Here is a 19,978-nt window from a genome sequence, read left to right as displayed (position 1 = left end):
GACCCTCGCCTGTCTGACTGTCAGGCCCTGCCTCGCATGGTGGCTGCTTACCCACTGGTGGGCAGGCCCAGGTTCCAGGGTGGCTTCTTGTGGGACCCCAGGGATCCTGGGGCTGGTGGTGTCCCACTGTGGATGGTTTCCTTTGCTGTGCAGAATCTTTTTAGTTTTATGTAGTCCCACTTGTGTATTTTTGCTTTTGTTGCCTGTGCTTTTGGTGTCATATCCAAAAAAATTATTGACAAGATCAATGTTACGGTACATTTTTTCTTATGTTTTCTACTGGGAGTGTTAGTGTTTGGGGTTTTATGTTTAAGTCTTTTTTTAAAAAAGTAAATTTATTTATATATATATATTTTGGCTGCGTTGGGTCTTCGTTACTGCATGAGGGCTTTCTCTAGTTGTGGCGAGCGGGGGCTGCTCTTCATTGTGGTGCGCGGGCTTCTCATTGCAGTGGCTTCTCTTGTTGAGGAGCACGGGCTCTAGACACACGGGCTTCAGTAGTTGTGGCACGCAGGCTCAGTAGTTGTGGCCCACGTGCTTAGTTGCTCCGCGGCATGTGGGATCTTCCCCAACCAGGGCTTGGAGCTGTGTCCCCTGCATTGGCAGGCGGATTCTTAACCACTGCGCCACCAGGGAAGTCCCTATGTTTAAGTCTTTAATCCATTTTAAGTTAACTTTTATGTGTGGTGTAAAAAAGGGTCGAATTTCATTTTTTCACAGATGTTTTCTTCCAGTCTGTGGCTTTTCATGTCTCTTGATACTGTCTGTCACAGAGTAGCATTTTTAAATTTCAATCAATCCCAGCTTACCGATTTTTCCTCTCATGGATCATGTCTTTGGTGTTTTATCTAAAAAGGCATCACAAAACCCAAGATTGTCTATGTTTTTTTCTAAGAGTTTTGTAGTTTTCGTTTTACATTGAGGCCTGTGATCCATTTTGAGTTCGCTTTTGTGAAGGGTGTAAGGTCTGTCTAGATTCATGTTTTTGCGTGTGGATGTCCGGGTGTTCCAGCCCCGTTTGTTGAAGAGAGTCTCTTTGCTCCACTGTATTGCTCTTGTTCCTTTGTGAAAAATCAGTTGACTGTATTTATATGGGTCTATTTCTGAGCTATCTATTCCATTCTGTTGATCTATTTGTCTATTTTTTGGTCAATGACACACTCTCTTGGTTATTTATAGTAATTCTTGAAGTTGGTATGGAAATGGGGGCGAGTGCTACCCCCGCATCACATAATAGTAATGATACTTTCCTCCTCTATTTTTCGCTATGGAGCTCACCAACTCAGAGTGGAACAGTTTATTCCAGCAGTGTGCAAAGATCTGAAGATAAAATCATCTTGCGAGGCAAGGTTTCTGGTAACCAGACTTGAAAAACATTTCCTATGTGTAGGCACTGTTCTGAGTGGCTGGCATCATTCATTCATTGAATTCTCATGATAACCCGATGAAGTTGACAGCATTTACTCCACCATTTCCAGATAAGGAACTGAAGCACAAATAAGTTAAATAAATGCCATGTTTTATCCAGCTCATTAGAGGGGTTGAGTGATCATCTTAGGGGAATATGCTCTGAACCTGGAGTGTCTTCCCTGGACACCACATACTAAGGGCAATCATGCCATCCATTCTCCCTAAGTTTGCCTCTGGTTTCTCAGGTACTTCTCTGTATCTATTTAGTCCAGCCCCAGTTTTCACCTTAAGCTCACACCTGTGCTCCTAGGACTATCCCCGTATGCACACTGTAAGCCCTGTTGGAGATGATGGATTTCAAGTCATGACTCAACCACGGAGGGTGTTACTAATAATTTAATCATTTTTGATAGTTGAAGAAACTCAACTTAATTGAGATAATTTACATACTATACAATTTACCATTTAAAGTGTAGAATTCAGTGGTTTTTATTATATTGAGAGTTGCTCAACCATCACCATGATCTAATTTCAGGACTTTTTAATCACCCCCCCCCCCCCAAAAAAACCCCCTCCAATACCCACTAGCACTCACTGTCCAATACCCCCTCACTCTCCCAGCTTTGGGCAACCACTAATCTACTTTCAGTTTCTATAGACCACAAAGAACTTTTTAAAAATTGTGGCAGAACATGCATAACACAAAATTTACCATTTTAACCATTTTTAAAAGTTTTTTTTTATTATGGTAAAAAGCTCCACATACATGAAATGTATCACCTTTACCATTTTTTTTGTTTTGCGGTACACGGGCCTCTCACTGTTGTGGCCTCTCCCGTTGCGGAGCACAGGCTCCGGACGCGCAGGCTCAGCGGCCATGGCTCACGGGCCCAGCCGCTCCGCGGCATGTGGGATCTTCCCGGACCGGGACACGAACCCGTGTCCCCAGCATCGGCAGGCAGACTCTCAACCACTGCGCCACCAGGGAAGCCCGCCTTTACCACTTTTAAGTGTACAGTTCAGTGGCAACTAGGACATGTACATCATCATGTAATCATCACCACCATCCATCTCTAGAATTTTTCATCTTCCCAGACCGAAACTCTGTGTCCACATCTTCATATCCTTATCCAAATCATACCATTCCTGAGCCTCTGTTTGCTCGTGTGACATGACTGTCACATGATTGATTGAATTAAAATTGATTAAATTAAAATTCACGGCGTTACAGTATGCTCATATAAATGAAACGACCAGCATAATGCCTAACATAGAACTGAAAGTCATGTATACGGAAAATAATCTAAAAAAGAGTGGATATATGTATATGTATAGCTGATTCCCTTTGCTGTACAGCAGAAACTAGCACAACATTGTAAAGCAACTATACTCCAATAAAGATTAAAAGAAAAAACCCTTAAAGTCATGGATTATAAGCCGCCATACACCTTGCCCTTAAGCAAAGACCTTAACTTAAATCAGTCTAATACATAAACTGCCGAAGGCTAACGCACTCGCTACTCAATGTCTGAAATAAGAAGGCAAAGCCGAATTTGTTATTACTGTAGTAAGGGAGAGTTATGCTGGCCAGACACAGTGTCTCTGAGCAGAGCCTACTACTGATCCTATACAGAGTTTTTGGGAAATGTGGATTTTCAGGGGCTCTTCTGGTCTGAACATTATCCGTAAAAGCATGTTTGTTCCACGGAGTCTATTTGGATTGGCTGTCTCTCACCGGTGTGGTTACTGGAGTGAACCTGTTTCTGATTGGCTGACATTTAGAAGCAGGGAGCTGTCTGATTGGTTGAATGGCCAACGTGAGTGGTCATTGACGATGGGTTATAAACCCATTCTGTTGGCCGCTTGTCATCGCGGCTACAGAAAGATCAATCATTTTCCTAGGAGTGCAGGGCCCTTTTATTCTCGGAACCCCTTTTCCAAACGAGGCCCTACCATAGACAAAACCACGTATGTGAAGCTAATCTTTTCCCTCTCTTGGAAACAAACTGCCTTGCATTTCTCTGGTCGGTTTGGATGTGATATAAAGACTCTCATTAGTCCTCCTCTGCAACTGTGGCACTTCCGTGTTGTTTATTCGGCTCAGCCACTAACATTTCCTTGTTTATCTGGCTCAGTCACTAACTTATTTATTCATGATCTCAATAAATAGATCCAGTACTACATGTTTCCTAGACGTCATGATGCATACTACAAAAGGATGAATCGATAGACTGAGTAGCTTGAAGTACTGAGATGATCCAAAGGAGATGCTTGTTCGGCTGCTTTCACAAGTCTGTTTACTTTGCGTTGGAGGCATGAGACATTTTGAAGTGGGTTAGTTTCATAAGAACAGGAGAGTCTTCTTAAGAGTCGGAAAAGCATGTGTTAACACACAAATGTTACTGTAGGGAAAGCTAGAAGCACAGTTATGGCGTGGAATATATGGTACGTTGAGTGGACAGTATTCATAATTAATTATTAGCCTTTGTAATTAATGGAATTCTAGGTGTTAAGGTCTTCTATCAGGAGGATGTAATGGTATTTGGTTTTGCTGATAAGTTCAAGACAAAATGAATGTATGAGCCAGAACTTGTGTGGAGGAGGGGTGAAAAACAGTCAGCAAGGAGAATTGAGAATGCTTTGCATTATTTTTTTTATCACAGGAAGAGTTAAGCAAAGATTATATTGATATTTTTAAAAAATATTTATTTGGTTGCACTGGGTCTTAGTTGCGGCAAATGCGCTCCTTATTTGCAGCTTGCTGGCTCCTTAGTTGCACTACGTGGGGTCCTTAGTTGCGGCAGGCGGGCTCTCCTTAGTTGCACCACGTGGGGTCCTTAGTTGCGGCAGGCAGGCTCCTTAGTTGTGGCACGCAAACTCTTAGTTGCGGGATGCATGTGGTATATCTAGTTCCCTGACCAGGGATTGAACCCGGGCCCCCTGCATTGGGAGCGTGGAGTCTTATCCACTACACCACCAGGGAAGGCCCTGTACTGAGAATTTTATCACCAAAGTCTAGCAGGGTGGGCTGCAAATATATCAGATTCATATAAGAAAATACCATTTGATTGGTTTGCAAAGGGATCCAAGCTTGTTAGTACTGCGTTCTCCCTTGTGTTCTCCACGTAGCTTTCCAGGACTCCACAGGTGCTGGCTGTTGTGTTCAGTGCCTGGTGTCTACCTGGTGACCCTTTGGAGTTAGCCCGAAGGTCCATTCTGTCTGAGTTTTCTGTCTACTGCAGCTCAGTTCAGGCAGTTCTTGCTGGTCTTCCTTGTGTGGAACCTGATGGCCAAGCCAATTTTCAGCCAGAATGACCAAGAGAACCACCAGGGACAGCCCTGCCATGCCCATTCGAATCAAGTTCTCCATCGTGTAATCTTGGTTCGTGGTATCTAGAGACGTAATTTAGAAGAGATGAATGATCACTGGTCATGTTTCATTCCATCCCATCCCAAGAGCCCTGGAAGGGGAGCTCATTTCCCTATTTGTGGTTTCACTGGGACCCCCTCCTCCACACGTGCATGCATTCATGAGCACCCTACTTCACATTAAACGTAGGTCCAAGGGTGTGGTTCCCCGGGGAGTCTTGTAAAACGGGGAGGAGGTGGGTATGAGCATGTTGTGTTTGCTTTTCATTCCCTCCTCACGTGGCAGTGTCAGTGACTGTCTAATCATGTCCCTGCAACATCTTCATGGATCCAGAGTCTGAAAGTCTCTCCTCTACGTCATCTTCACCCCACATAACAATGTGTGTTCCTTTCTCATACATGACAAAGGGTACAGGATGGCTGGTGTCTGGGAAGCAAGTAGGAGAAACATTTCAGATAAGCTTAGAGAAAATTTTGGGACTTCCCTGGCCATCCAGGAGGTAAGACCCTGTGCTTCCACTGTAGGGGACACGGGTTCAATCCCTGCTCAGGGAACCAGGATCCCGCATGCCATGCCACCGAAGAAACAAAACACGAAAAACAAAACAAAACAAAACAAAAAAACAGAACGCAAAAACTTAGGGAAAATTAATCTCCACTATTGTGTGACCTTTCACCAGACATTTCTGTTCACTGAACCTTTAAAAAGATTTCTCCATTTGTTTTATGGACTTCATGGGCCTCTATTCCTCTCAAGGATGTAATAAAATAGTGTGAAATTACAATGCTGAGAAATCCTAGTAACTCTTTCCTGTTAAAATACAGAAATCAGTTCCAAGTGGATTTGGAGTTCCTAATTGCAAAGTGCAAAATGTTTCAAGTTTGAGAAGATTAATACCACCTTGACGTTGGATAGGAGGTGATTTCTAAAACAAGATTCATTGATTATCTACTCTAAAGGAAAAGGCTAATAAATTCACTCCTCCTCCACTGTTTCCCCATTGTCCCTGCAACATTCATTGAAAAGACCATTCTGTCTGTATGATCTTACAGTGCCATGACTATCATATTTGCTGAGCTTGTAGAATGACTGGACAAGGTACATAAGAGAGACAGGTGTGGTCATTCCCACTCAGCAGTCAGCAGCTGCTTTTCTCTGCTATAACTCTTTGTTTTCTCCCTCTGGGCAGTGATGCGTGCAAACAACATAAAAATGAAACTTTTTTTTTTGACCACGCCGCGTGGCTTGCGGGATCTTAGTTACCCAGCCAGGGATTGAATCCGGGCCCATGGCAGTGAAAGCCCCGAGTCTTAACCATTGGACCACTAGTGAATTCCCAAAAATGAAGCTCTTGATAGAGGGTTTTTTTTTTTTTTTTTTGGCTGCACAGCACGACATCTGGAATCTGGTTTCCCGACTAGGGATGGAACCTGTGCTCTCTGCAGTGGAAGCACCGAGTCTTAACCACTGGACCACCAGGGAAGTCCCTCGATAGAGTTTTTTTAGAGTCTTCCTCAGCCACCCACTCCGAGTGGATTCTAGTATTATAGGTTAGTTTCAGGATTCTCAGCTGCAACTAAGCGTGTGAAAAAGGAAGTGGATTCGTCAAAGCTTGTGTCTGGCATCTGCTATCTCAACAACACCCCTTAATGTGACTCCAAACGTTGGCCTCTCCTTTCTCAACAGGCCACGTGTTTTCAAAGGACACTGGAGAACTCAAGGAGAGGATGTGAAAGTCAAATGTGGTGTGGGTGAGAAGTGCTGCTTCTCTCTCTTTCATTTTTTAAAGTATTTATTTTATATTGGAGTACAGTCGATTAATAATGTTGTGATAGTTTCAGGTGTACAGCAGAGTGATTTCAGTTATACATGTATCTATTCTTTTTCAAATTCTTTTCCCACTTAGGTTGTTACATAGTATTGAGCAGAGTTCTCTGTGCTGTACAGTAGGGCCTTGTTGGTTATTCATTTTAAATATAGCAGTGTGTACCTGTCAATCCCAAACTCCCTAACTATCCCCCCACTTCCCCCTGGTAACCATAAGTTCGTTCTCTAAGTCTGTCAGTCTGTTTCTGTTTCGTAAATAAGTTCATTTGTGTCAATTTTTTTAAAGAAATGATTCCGCATATAAGCGATATCACACGATATTTATCTTTCTCTGTCTGACTTACTTCACTCAGTATGACAATCTCTAGGTCCATCCATGTTGCTGCAGATAGCATTATTTCATTCCTTTTTATGGCTGAGTAATATTGCATTGTATATATATACCACATCTTCTGCTGGAGAGGGTGTGGAGAGAAGGGAACCCTCCTACACTGTTGGTGGGAATGTAAATTGGTACAGCCACTGTGGAGAACAGTATGGAGGTTCCTTAAAAAACTGAAACTACAGCTACCGTATGATCCTTCAGTCCCACTCCTGGACATATATCTGGAGAAAGACATGGTCCGAAAGGATACATGCGCCCCAGAGTTCATTGCAGTGCTTTCACAATAGCCACGACATGGAAGCAGCCTCAATGGCCCTCAGCAGAAGAATGGATAGAGAAGTGCTTCTTCTCTCTTCGTGGTCCTCTGAGTAGTGACTCTCTCCTGCCCCACTGTTCTTTCTTAGTGCATCTCTTTGTATTCCTGCCTGATGCCAAGGCCCTGAACAGTCAGCCAGAGCCCTGAGGAAGAGGACACACGTGTGGGCGGGGGTGCACTTACCTGTGACCACAAGCTGCAGGGCATCACTGGGGGCTGACCATACATAAGGGCTGCCACTGTACCAACTGTAGCATGTGTAGATCCCTGAGAAGCTGAGGTTCACAGGACCCAGAATGAAGTCACCCCAGCGTCCCCCGTTTTGGTGCTGTGACAGAACGGCCCTTCTCTCCTTGCTCAGTGAAAATCTATCGAATGAGATGCGTGCTGAACTGCACCGGAGGGAAACACTCTCCCCTGGCATCACCACAAGGCACCCATTGGTGGAGAGGGAGGGTTTGTCATACAAGCCTAAAGGAGCAGAGAGTGAGCTGTTAGCAAGATTTTGTGTCATCCCCCTGGATCCCCGCCACTCATGTTGGATCCATGCTAAGAGAAGCGAAGAAGCTGACATTTCCGGCTGCAATGGAATGGGAGGCGGTAACATCCCATCTCACTACTACAGGATCTATACTCTGTCCCCAGTTACTGTAGATAGAGCTGATCAAGCAAGCAGATGAGATGCCAGCTTCGAGAGACAGCGATCTAGTCTCTAAAAGCCAGAACTGCCACGCGATTCTGTTCCCAATTGCAGCGTGTGGGTTTCTCCCCACACCGCCGAGCAATTATGAGACCCCAGCTGGGCATCTCACAAGTCAACTCAATTCTTTATTTATTTATTTTTTGCGGTACGCGGGCCTCTCACTGTCGTGGCCTCTCCCGTTGCGGAGCACAGGCTCCGGACGCGCAGGCTCAGCGGCCATGGCTCACGGGACCAGCCGCTCCGCGGCATCTTCCCGGACCGGGGCACGAACCCACGTCCCCTGCATCGGCAGGCGGACTCTCAACCACTGCGCCACCAGGGAAGCCCAAGTCAACTCAATTCTGACACTGTCTCCCTGGCAATAACGTCAGATCCCCCAGGTTTAGGGCTCCAGGTTAAGAGCTCAGTCCTACAAGACCGCCCCCACTTCAGACGCCAATCAAAAGTCTAGGTTGTCACCTGTGCTTCTGACTCAATGGCTGTAAATCAGAAGTTCCCAGGACCCAGTTCTTGGGTTCAATTTATTTGCTAGAGTGGCTTACAGAACTCAGGAAACCAGTTTACTTACTGGATTTCTGGTTTATTATGAAAGCATGTATCAGGAACAGCCAGATGGAAGAGGTGCATAGGGCTTCGTTACGTGGGCAAGACTCTTTAAGTCTTTGGCCATTGATTCAACCTCCAGCCTCTCTGCCCTCTCTGGAAGTCAGGTGAGGTGGGGCTGAAAGTTCCAACTGTCCCATGACCCCTGGCAACCAGCCCCCATCCTTAGGTGCTTTCCAAAAGTCACCTCATTAACATAAACTCAGGTGTGGTTGACAGGGATTTCCTATGAAAATGAAGACACCTTTATTGCTCATCGCTTAGGGAATCCCAAGGGTTTGGGGAGCTCTGTGCCAGGAACGAGGATGAAGACCAAATATATGTTTCTTAGTATAAGTCACAGTATCACAAGCCATATGTTGGGGAAGAGAGGGAATGGTATCCAGAGAGTCTGAGGAGTTATGGCAGGGGCTGAAGGATATTCTTTTTATTCTTTGTATAAGAAGAAAAGGTAGAAGAACCTGGAAACTCAGGGTGCAACCTTCTAGAAACACGGGGTTAGGCCACCCTGAGGACAGAGCTTCAAACTGAGGGCTGGACGCATACCGCAGGAGCATAACTCCTCACTCCTTAGGTATGAGCTGCATATAGTGATTTCCTTCCACATGGAAAGGGAGGGTGGGAGGAAGAGACATGTTACAGTGGAAAAACCTGACAAACACCGTCTCAGCCGGGTATGCGAGCTCAGCGTCAACAGCCGTAGTCATTGGTATAGTACGTACCCTTGCTATGATATGATTAAAAATGGCACTGGGGCTTCCCTGGTGGCGCAGTGGTTGAGAGTCCGCCTGCCGATGCAGGGGATGCGGGTTCGTGCCCCGGTCCGGGAAGATCCCACATGCCGCGGAGCGGCTGGGCCCGTGAGCCGTGGCCGCTGAGCCTGCGCGTCCGGAGCCTGTGCTCCACAACGGGAGAGGCCACAGCAGTGAGAGGCCTGCGTAGCGCAAAAAAAAAAATGGCACTGGGCCTTGGTGGTCGTCTTCACCGTGATCCATAGCCCTTGTCTTATCATGAGTAAAACATTAGACAACTTCCAATAGTGGGGCGTCCTGCAAAACACCAGAGCAGCACCCCTCAAAACTGTCGACGTCGTCAAAGACAAGGAAAGTCTGAGCAACTTCCACAGCCAAGAGGGAACTAAAGAGACACGACGCCTAAATGCAGTGTGGGATGGGATCCCAGAAGAGATGAAGGATGTTGGGTAACCACGAAGGAAGTCTCAATGAACGTTGGCTCATTATAATGTATCAGTATTGGTTCATTAATGGTAAGGGGTGTATCATAGTAAAGGAAAATGTGTGCACCTGGGTGCTGGGTGTGTGGAAACTCTGTTGTATCTCCTCCGTTTCCCTGGAAATCTGAAACTGTTCTAAAAATAGCATCTCTGAAAAGATAAGCAAGGAAAAAGAGCCTGAGGGTCAGAGACAGGCCTCACCTGTCACTACCAGCTCCAGGGCTTCACTATGCACTGACCAGCTGTACTGTTTTCTGTATCGGCACTGATAACGTCCTGCAGTATTAGTATCCATGCGTTTAATGACAAACTCAGCTGTCTTCTGAAATCCCAATTTCTTCTCCACCACTTTGTATGTGGAGTTTCCCAGGATCTCCAGTTGGTACAGGAAAGACTCAGGAGTTCCCCCACACAGGATCTTCACAGACTCATTCCAGGGAATCACAGAACCGGGCGTGGCAGATATGGTAGGAATGGGAAGATTCCCTAGAAGAAAATAGAGCCCAGACTCAGGTGCCCTGCCATGGAGAAACCATACTTCTTTCTTTCACTATGGGGGGAACAAATAAATTAAGGTGTGATGGACTTATATTTCCTGCCTTTAAAATACTTGTTTTTAGTATTTTCTAATTGTGGTGAAATAAAATGTGTTACATAAACACAAAATTTACTATTTAAACCATTTTTTTGGCAAGGGAGGGGGAAGCTGGGGCGAAGTGAGGGTAGCGTCGACACACACTACCCAATGTAAAATAGCTAGCTAGTGGGAAGCAGCAGTAAACCAATGTTAAGTGCACAGCTCAGTGGCGTTAATTCACTCACCATATTGTGCAACATCACGACCATCTATTTTCAGGACTTTTTCATGATTTCAAACAAAAGCCCTGTAACCATTAAGCAGTAATTCTCCACTCTCTCTTTCCTTAGGCCCTGGTCACTTCTAACTGACTTTCTGTCTCTATGAATTTCCCTATCCTGCGTACCTTGCGTCAGTGGAATAACACAATATTTGTCTTTCCGTGTCTGGCATATTTGACTTCGTGTGATGTCATCAGGACCCATCCATGTTGTAGCCCATGTCAGCATATCTTTCCTTTTTATGGCTGAATAATATTCCACTGTTTGTATAGACCACGTTTTACTTATACATTCATGTCAATGGCTATTTGGGTTGTTTCCACCTTCTGGCTATTGTGAATAATGTTGCTATGAACGTGGGTGTATAAATATCTTGTTAGAATCCCTGCTTTCAATTTCTTTTGTTATATATATGCAAGTGGAATTACTGGATTGGACATTTAGCTTTTAAGAACTGAAGGATTTTTTGAGGAACTGAATTCCTTCCTTGTTATATGTATTTTTTATTCAGGTGAAATTTACATAACGTAAAGTTAACCATTTTTAACGTATGCCATTCGGTGGCATTCAGTACATTCAGTGTCGTGCAGTCATCACCTCCGTCTACTTCCATTTTCATGGCCGCGCAGAGGAGACCCCATCCACGTTAATCCTACCCTCTCTGCAGTCCCTAGCAACCGCTGGTCTGGCCGGCAGTTTGTTTGGTGTTTTGTTGCCATGGTAATCCTTATGAGAATGCAGTTCTGCTCTTCACTCTAACGTAAGGGTGCTGAAGCTTGGGGAAACCGTGCCCATTGCTCAAGACCACAAACTGAAGAGTGGTGCAGCCTGGTCTGCAAACTAGGACTCTCTCCCTCCAGCTCCTCTGCAGATGGGGGAGAGCTGTTTCTCCTGCAGCAGTTAGAGAATGCAATGTGGGGGACAGCCAACAAGTGTCTGACGGATATGATGATTAGTTCTGTGAGAGAGGGCGGGAAGGCTGGGGCTTGGAACCTCCCGCTCTGGGAGTGCGATTTAGGATGGAACGGGATTTGGAAATGTTTCGGGGTCCCCGAAGGTGCGGGTTAGCTTCTTGGCACCAGTGCATTCACACGGAGTGGCGTTAAGCGAGGGATTTTGCATGTTGAAGACTTCTGTCCTTGGCTTTAACCCCTATACAGAAACTAGCAGACAGGGGGAGGGATACTCAGAATCTGCTGGTTCCCTTTGTCAAGGTGTATCATCTATTTTAGACCTGACAGTGATGTGCTCAACTGCAGCTCTGTGAAGGGGGAAACAAGGGAGGTTGTCGTCCTCAGCAGGATTGTTGTGAAGCAAGACGAACCCTGCAGGACTTCCTTATGTTCAGTATCGTTCACTCACCAGTACCTCCCATGTATTTGTTATTCCGAGATACACAGAGAGATGCCTCCATTAACTCAGCACATTGTTTATCTACTATCATGGCTTAAACCAGTGGCGCTCAACAGGAGACAGACAATTGTCCCTGCCAGGGGACAGTCTGTCAATATCTGGAGACATCTTTGGCTGTCACAGTTGTGGTGGAAGATACTATTGGCACGTAGCGGGTAGAGGACGAGATGCTGCTTAATATCCTATACTTCACAGGACTGCCCCTAAAACAAAGGATTATCCAGTCTCAAATGTCAATAGTACCGAGGTTGAGAAATGCTGACCTAAACAGACCCCTACCTGTAAGAATGATGATATAGAAAAAAGTCAGATATTAATTTAAAAAATACACAAGGATGCAGCTGTAGGTCATGATGTGTGGTCAGCAGTTCTGAAGGTGTAGAACTTGGAGATCTGGTAACAAACTCGAGCGTTCAGCTGCTATGTGAGGATGCGTAAGAATTGCCTAGGCAGGGACTTCCCTGGTGGCGCAGTAGGTAAGACTCCACGCTCCCAACGTAGGGGGCCCAGGTTCGATCCCTGGTCGGGGAACTAGATCCTGTATGCAATGCTGCAACTAAGAAGCCCACATGCCACAACTAAGAAGTCAGAATGCTGCAACTAAGACCCAGTGCAGCCTTAAAAAAAAAAATTGCCTAGGCAACGTGGATAGGAACGTTCGGAGCCTTGCAGTTAGATAGAAGGACAATGGAGGACATCCCCGAGTTAGTAAGGTGCAAGGAGTGAAGGAGAAGCTAAATTAAGGTCGGCACGGGTGAAAAGCAGAGAGAGTCAGAGGGAGAGTGGAAGGTGAGCTGGACGGGTAGTCACAAGCCAGGTGGGCAGAGCTTGAGAGACCTGGGGAAGTGGGTAGTTTTATCTGAAGATTGACTACTGAGGACCTTTAAGAGGGAGGTAAATATATTCGTATTTTAAAGACACAAATAATCCAGGCTACAGTCTTTAGAAGGAACTGGAAGAAAGGAGCCATGGATGGACAAGCGGTTTCACCCCTTAGGAGGACGAGGTAGTTGGGGTGACAGAATGTACAGTAGCAATTCAGTACTGCACTACAGAAGAACATGCAGGTTCTACAGGAGGGTGCGACTAAGGCAGTGTCCCTTTATTTTTTATTTTATTTTTTAGCCCAAAGTCACATTTCTATTTATAATTTAAGCATCCATTGTAGATAGAACTTGGCTTACTCATTGTGGAAGATAGGAGAGTAAATAAAGTAAGTACGTCTTCTCAGAAAACCTTATGTTGTATTATTAATTAGCATTAAAAAGTAATGAATCAGGGGCTTCCCTGGTGGCGCAGTGGTTGGGGGTCCGCCTGCCAATGCGGGGGACGCGGGTTCGTGCCCCGGTCCGGGAAGATCCCACATGCTGCGGAGCGGCTGGGCCCGTGAGCCATGGCCGCTGGGCCTGCGTGTCCGGAGCCTGTGCTCCGCAGCGGGAGAGGCCACAGCAGTGAGAGGCCTGTGTACGGCAAAAAAAAAAAAAAAAAAAAAGTAATGAATCAGGACTTCCCTGGTGGCTCAGTGGTTAAGAGTCCGCCTGCCAATGCAGGGGACATGGGTTTGAGCCCTGGTCAGGGAAGATCCCACATGCCGCAGAGCAACTAAGCCCGTGCGCCACAACTACTGAGCCTGTGCTCTAGAGCTCGTGAGCCACAACTACTGAGCTCACGTACCACAACTACTGAAGCCCAGGCGCCTAGAGCCTGTGCTGCACAACGAGAGAAGCCATGGCAATGAGAAGCCCTCACACCGCGATGAAGAGTAGCCCCCGCTCACCACAACTAGAGAAAGCCCGCGCACAGCAACAAAGACCCAGCACAGCCAAAAAAAAAAAAAAAAAAAAAGTAATGAATCAAGGAAAGTGGAGACTTGGGCCTTCATATAGAGTCCAAATACCTTTTTTATCCCCCATGATCACCTTCATCCTCATCATCACAGGTAACACACTTACCAAATACGTAACTTACTTTATTTACATGGTTTATCTCGATTAAGCCTCACAATGATCCAATAGATTCCATTATTATTTTTATTTCTCTTTTATAGATAAAGAAATTGGTTCTGAGAGTTGAAGCTACTTGCGCAAAGTTCTCTAAGGCAGTGTCCCTTTAAATGAAGCAAAGTGGATAGCAGTGGGGAGAGTTAGGTTGTGAAAGCAGGTACATTTGATATAGGGAGGCTGTTGGACGACGGAAGATGGTTCCCGACTTTCTCATCCCTGCAGTCGCGAACGTTCAGTAAGATGCACACCTCTGACGGACAGTCAGCCTAACAGAGGCAAAGGCCAAATCCAGGTCTGAGCACAATGCGTTTGAGGGATCCCAAGAGACCAAAGTGAGGTGGAAGTTACGCAAGGGGAGCACAGCAGAGACAGCTAGAACAAAGGATAAAATTGGAATTCATCTGGGCTTTGGACCATGTCTCCTGCTCTTCTATCCTGGAGCTGCCATGAGGATAGAGGGCGACTGGAGGAGACGTAGGGGAACACTTACCATCCTGTGCCTGAATCTTCTGGCCAAGACAGAGCACTGGAAGAGAGACATTCATGAAAACTCAATCTGCACATTTCCAGTCTCTATTATAAATCACCCAACATAATGACATACAGGTGTCATTTTTTAAAATGATTTTATTTTTTGGCCACACCACAGGGCATGTGGGATCTCATTTCCCTGACCAGGGATCGAACCCACACCCCCTGCCGTGGAAGCGTGGATTCTTAACCACTGGACTGCCAGGGAAGTCCCACAGGTGACCTTTCTTTCTTCTACAGCAAACATAGTAGACAAGACATCTTTTAGTTTTATCTTCCAGATTCCAGCCCTGAGGCTCTCATCTGTAGGAACTCTGGAACCATCATGGGTCTCCAGACAGCATGGCATGGGTTGAATGAACCCCACAAGGTCAACTTGACCACTTGATCATGGAGCCTTACAGGCTAGCATGGAATTGGGACTTGGGCAGATGCAGTTACAGATACCTGGGCAAAGACCATCTCTCTCCACTAAGGAGATAAGAATCTTCTCTGCAGCTCCTAAAATCACTGAGTTCTCATGTTGAGAGAGACCTTGACTATTTGGGGATCCCCCCATCTTTCCCTCTAACCCACTTGCATTTGAGGACTCACCGAGGCAGAAGAGGGTGGTGTCTCTGGGGGTCATGGTTCCGACACAGCCAGCCTCAGCCCCGTTAGCCACTTGTTGGTGCACATCAGCAGATGACAGGTTCTCATGAGACAGTAAGATCCACAGGAAATATGACAGCAGAGTTCCTCATCAGAGAATTTCTACATCTATTACTCCACAGGAATGGTTCCTTTCCAAAGAACTTCATTCTGGGGAGCTCTTGGGTGGCGTCTAAGAGGAGATCAATCTCCCTGTTTATGTTTCAGATGAGAAGTGAGTGTTTTCCTTAACCACCAGTGTCTAATGGGGCTCAAATCCTTCTTTGGACAACATCCCACATCTAAATGGAAGAGCTTGGGACAGGATATTAGATGGGTACCATACAGACAGAGGTATTTCTCCATTGACCCGTCAGTCAAAAGCCAAGTGGCCTTGGCTCTTACGGATGCACATGTCCTCCCCGGAATTCATGGACCAAGTTTGGGCTCAATCAGGCAGGCAGTGTACTCTTATGCTTTGGATTACCTCAATGCCAGCATGCAGGGGAATTTTTTTTCAGGAGGTATTCACCATCTCTGAAGAAAGAACTTCCTATATCTGTATCTATATTTAAACCTGTAATCTCTAGACAGATGATGGATTGATAGAGAATATAAATTAGATGATAGGTAGATAAGTAAGTAGGTAGGTAGATAGACAGATGGACAGACAAATTTGGTCACAGATACCTGGCTCTTACTAGTTCTTCAAGTATGAGAAGTCAGATATTTCACATCAACTTCCTACTGGCTGTCTCATTTTCATTGCAAGGCGTCACTCTTTCTTTCAACTTTATGGAGATATAATTGACATAACGTTGTGTAAGTTTAGGTGCACAATATGTTGATTTGATACACTTCGGTGCTGCAAAACGAGGTCCGTTGTGGCATTAGCTAACGCCTCTACCACCTCACATAATTGCCATTTCTTTTTTTGTGTATGTGGTTAGATCCACTCTCTCAGCAACTTTTAAGTATAGAATACAGTATCGTTAATGATACTCACCATGCTATACATTGGAGCCTTAGAAATTATCTCTTTTTTTTTTTGTGGTACGCGGGCCTCTCACTGCTGTGGCCTCTCCCGTTGCGGAGCACAGGCTCCAGACGCGCAGGCTCAGCAGCCATGGCTCACGGGCCCAGCCGCTCTGCGGCATGTGGGATCTTCCCGGACCGGGGCACGAACCCGTGTCCCCTGCATCGGCAGGCGGACTTTCAACCACTGCGCCACCAGGGAAGCCCTATTTATCTTTTTTTAAATAAATTTATTTATTTTATTTATTGATTTTTGGCTGCATTGGGTCTCTGTTGCTGCGCACAGGCTTTCTCCAGTTGCGGCGAGCGGGGACTACTCTTCATTGCGGTGCGCGGGCTTCTTAGTGCAGTGGCTTCTCTTGTTGCCGAGCACGGGCTCTAGGTGCACGGCTTCCGTAGTTGTGGCTCACGGGCGTAGTTGCTCCGCGGCATGTGGGATCTTCCTGGACTAGGGCTCGAACCCGCGTCCCCTGCATTGGCAGGCGGATTCCTAACCACTGCACCACCAGGGAAGCCTCCAGGTTCATGTTCTTTTTGACACATCAGAACCCCTGGTAGGAGGTAAAAATTAAGCAGTAAGGCAGGGACTACAGCACCTCTCAGTGTCCCTCCAGCCTGTGCCTGTGGACGGGGGGCAGGGCAGGGGCTCATCTCCTGCCATGTCCGTGCCTTCTTCATGGTCCCTGCTTCCGTGGGGCACCCCTGAGACCGGCACTATGAACACTGCCCCCTCCTTATGTCACTCCAGCCTAGTGGTGGCACCAGCATCCTGCTCTTACCTATTGCTGGGTAGCCTCACTTCCCCTGTTTGGTTTCCTAACTTATCCGTCACCTGGATACCTGTATTGGTTCCCTATTGCTGCTGTAGGAAATTGCCACAAACGTGGTGGCTGGAAAGAACACAAATCTATGATTTTGTAGTTTTGGAGTCGGAAGTCTGACACAGGTTTCACTGGGTTAAGGTCGAGGTGTCGGCAGGGCTGTGTTCCCTTCTGGAGCTCTAGGGGAGAATCAGTCCCCGTGCCTTTTCCAGCTTGGAGAGGCAGCTGGAATTCCTAGTTTCGTGACCCTGTCCTCTATCTTCGAAGCCAGCGCTGGTGGGTGGCGGCTTTCTTAGGCGCTGTTACTCTGATGCTCACGCTCCTGCCTCCTTCTTTCTCTCATGTGGGCCCTTGTGATGACACTGAGCCCACCTGGATAACCCAGGATAATCTCCCCATCTCAGGGTCAACTGCTTACCAACATTAGTTCCCTATCCAGTTTCGTCTCCCTTGGAATGTAACATGACACATTCCTAGATTTGGAGTATTAGGATGTGGGCATCATGGGGTACAATTATTCTGCCCACTCTAGTACCCAAGTTCCTGCATTAAATACTCTTTTATCTACAATACTGGGAGCACTTCCTGTTGTTCTGACTGGACCCTGACTGACACTTCCACCAGGAAACTTTGGGATTAGGAAGACTGGCTCAACGGGTAGCCATTCTGGACAAGAGCTCTCTGACCTGTGACCACGATCTCCAGGGGCTCGCTGGGTGCTGACCACACAGAGGGGAAGTGACTGTAATCACCGTGACATCTGTAGGTCCCTGCATGTGCTGAGGTCACAGGGCCCATGAGGAAGCTGTTCTGAAATGTTATGCCTGGGAGCCCAGGGACATGGGCTCCATCATCCTTGTACAGGCTGAACCTGTCAAAGCCGAGATGGGGGTCTACTGAAGAGTCACATGCTGTCCTTGAGGAACCATAGGGTTTGGCCAGGCTGACAGGGAGGGCTTGTCCTGACCACCTGGGGGAGAGGAGGCACAGCTTAGAGAGGAAAATGGGGAGCCCCTTCCCCTCCCTGTGCTCAGAGGTTCCTCCTCCTTCCCACGTCTCTACGGCTCCTTTCCAAACCGGGGGAACCCATGCCCCATGGAGATTCCTACGCCACAGAGACATGGCATCTCCTACAAGAAGAACATCTGCTGAGAACTTTGAGCAAGTGCCGACTCGCGGACTCTTACTAGATGTGGATAATGTAAAATTAGTTGCATACGACAAGACAGAGTAGACAATGAATAGAAGAGTAACCTGCGTTGAGTGAAACGATGTCAGCTCACACGAGAAACACGTGACACGGTGGAGCCTACAGCACAACCTCCTGGAGTCTCAGGGGCGTGGTATAGGTTCTCCCCCTCTTCTGAAAGCAGGACAGCAGCAGTAGTACCTGCAGTGCCTGCTCTCATGGAACTGCTGGAGGACTTGAGTTATTGCCTTGTCCTCTGAGGGGCTGTTGCTCCTGGCACTGCTTCCTTCCCTCACTCTAGAGATGACACCGATTCCTCCCAGACACACCAGGTCTGAGCATCACAGTCTTCTATTGGTGCCCTAGAGCCTGGCTCAGCAGAGGGAAGAAGAGTGTCTAGGAAGGGTTTCTGGACCAGAACTGGGGGCTAGACTTTCCTGGGCCGCCACTTTCTACTTCCCAAGAGCCTCACCCTCATATTGTTACGACGTCCCACCGTCAACCCATCACCCTACCTTCTGTGCTGTATCCCCTCCTATTACAGGAAGGTCTTACTTGAGGTGGATGGCAACCCAAGGTTTGGGGAAAAGACTCACCCCCTTGTGCCCAGATCCTCTGGCTCAAGAAGAACCCTGGAAAGAAAGACTTATGATGGACAGTCCATCTCCTGTAAGACCTGGCCCCCCACTCCTGCTTCCACCTGGCCTGGGAGCCTCGTTGGCTAGGACTGTGCTCAGCTGAAGATGAACTCAGCCGTCAAGGTCTACCTGGCCCCCATGGAAGCAGGGCTCTCTGCTGTGGAGGACTCAGTGTTCCAGCCCAGTGTGTCCACCAGAGAGTTCCCTGCCTGCCTTCCCTTCCAGGACCCACCAAGACACGCCAGGCTGGTGATGGTGGGCAGCACAGTACTGCTTCTGCTGAACAGAAGGCGGTGACCCAGCAAACCTGAAAAGCACACAGGATGTTATGATGGTGGCCCAACTAATGGCATGTACAAGTTGACCACGGGACGGACAGGTGACTCACACGGGCTCTTCTTACCTTAAAAAAGTCAGTGTGGGGGGCCCAGCTGAGGGAGGAATTGGGCTTCCTGGAAGATTTTCGGACTAGAGCTGTCTCTTCAGATCATTTAACAATGGCCGGGCTTGAAACGTAATCTCTGACTCAACCCACCTATGGCGACATTGTTAAGTTTACCAGAAATTTATTCTTCAATATCTAATCTGCTATTACCTTGGTACATTGAATTATTTTCTTTTTTCATATTGGATATGATTTTCATAGAATTTCTTATTTCTTCTTTCCTACGTTTAAGAAAATTCCCAAACATTATATTTTATCTTGAATGCTCAACCATCTTTATGATAGTAAATTTTTTTTATTGAAAATGCCAATTTTATGATTTTTTTTAATTTATGGATTTCCTTATACTGTATCATCTTTTCCCTGTATGTGTGTATTTCCAAGTTCCTTGGACACCTAACAATTTTTAAAAGTTGACGTATGGTTGACTTACAATATTATATTAGTTACAGGTGTATTACACAGTGATTCGATATTTTTATAGATTACACACCATAACAAAGTATTATCAAGTATTGACCATATTCCCTGTGCTGTGCGTTATATCCCTGTGACTTACTTATTTTA

The 19,978-nt window shown here is 46.5% G+C and overlaps 2 protein-coding genes across 5 annotated transcripts in view; one reads left to right on the top strand and one right to left on the bottom strand.

Moving 5' to 3' along the window:
- LOC101270095 (NACHT, LRR and PYD domains-containing protein 7) overlaps nt 1-19,598 on the top strand; it is a 62,610-nt gene extending 43,012 nt beyond the window's left edge. Inside the window, exon 6 of one of the 3 annotated variants that reach the window (XM_049703385.1) lies at nt 18,873-19,598. In XM_049703385.1, coding sequence (XP_049559342.1) covers nt 18,873-19,053 — 181 coding nt within the window. In that variant the 3' untranslated portion in view covers nt 19,054-19,598. Of the gene's footprint in view, nt 1-1,273; nt 1,458-18,872 lie in introns of those variants that run through there. The other 2 variants (XM_033411898.2, XM_033411897.2) reach the window with 2 other exon arrangements.
- On the bottom strand, nt 4,113-15,367 carry FCAR (Fc alpha receptor). 2 transcript variants are annotated; one of them, XM_033411936.2, is made up of 4 exons: nt 15,248-15,367; nt 14,613-14,648; nt 10,050-10,334; nt 4,113-4,803 (listed from the first exon to the last, which is right to left on the bottom strand). In XM_033411936.2, exons 1-4 carry the CDS (start codon nt 15,279-15,281, stop codon nt 4,574-4,576), a joined length of 585 nt encoding a protein of 194 aa, XP_033267827.1. In that variant the 5' UTR covers nt 15,282-15,367; the 3' UTR covers nt 4,113-4,573. The 2 variants fall into 2 exon arrangements, with proteins under 2 accessions (XP_033267827.1, XP_049559500.1); XM_049703543.1 differs by lacking the exon at nt 10,050-10,334 and adding an exon at nt 7,492-7,779 and having other exon boundaries at nt 15,248-15,361.
- Nucleotides 19,599-19,978: the final 380 nt, after the last annotated feature.

The sequence above is a fragment of the Orcinus orca genome, chromosome 20 (assembly GCF_937001465.1).
Source record: "Orcinus orca chromosome 20, mOrcOrc1.1, whole genome shotgun sequence".
Lineage (NCBI taxonomy): Eukaryota > Metazoa > Chordata > Mammalia > Artiodactyla > Delphinidae > Orcinus > Orcinus orca.
Note: the sequence above shows the minus strand (reverse complement) of the source record. Positions and strands in the feature narration are given on the sequence as shown.

What these genes read in the sequence shown, in the direction of transcription:
- FCAR (XM_049703543.1), bottom strand. Translation starts at nt 15,281, where the DNA reads ATGACCCCCAGAGACACCACCCTCTTCTGCCTCG. An exon ending in CACCACCCTCTTCTGCCTCG is followed by an intron (nt 14,649 to 15,247) that starts GTGAGTCCTCAA and finishes TCTCTCTTCCAG; the next exon opens with TGCTCTGTCTTGGCCAGAAG. An exon ending in GAAGATTCAGGCACAGGATG is followed by an intron (nt 7,780 to 14,612) that starts GTAAGTGTTCCC and finishes CTGCTCCTTTAG; the next exon opens with GCTTGTATGACAAACCCTCC.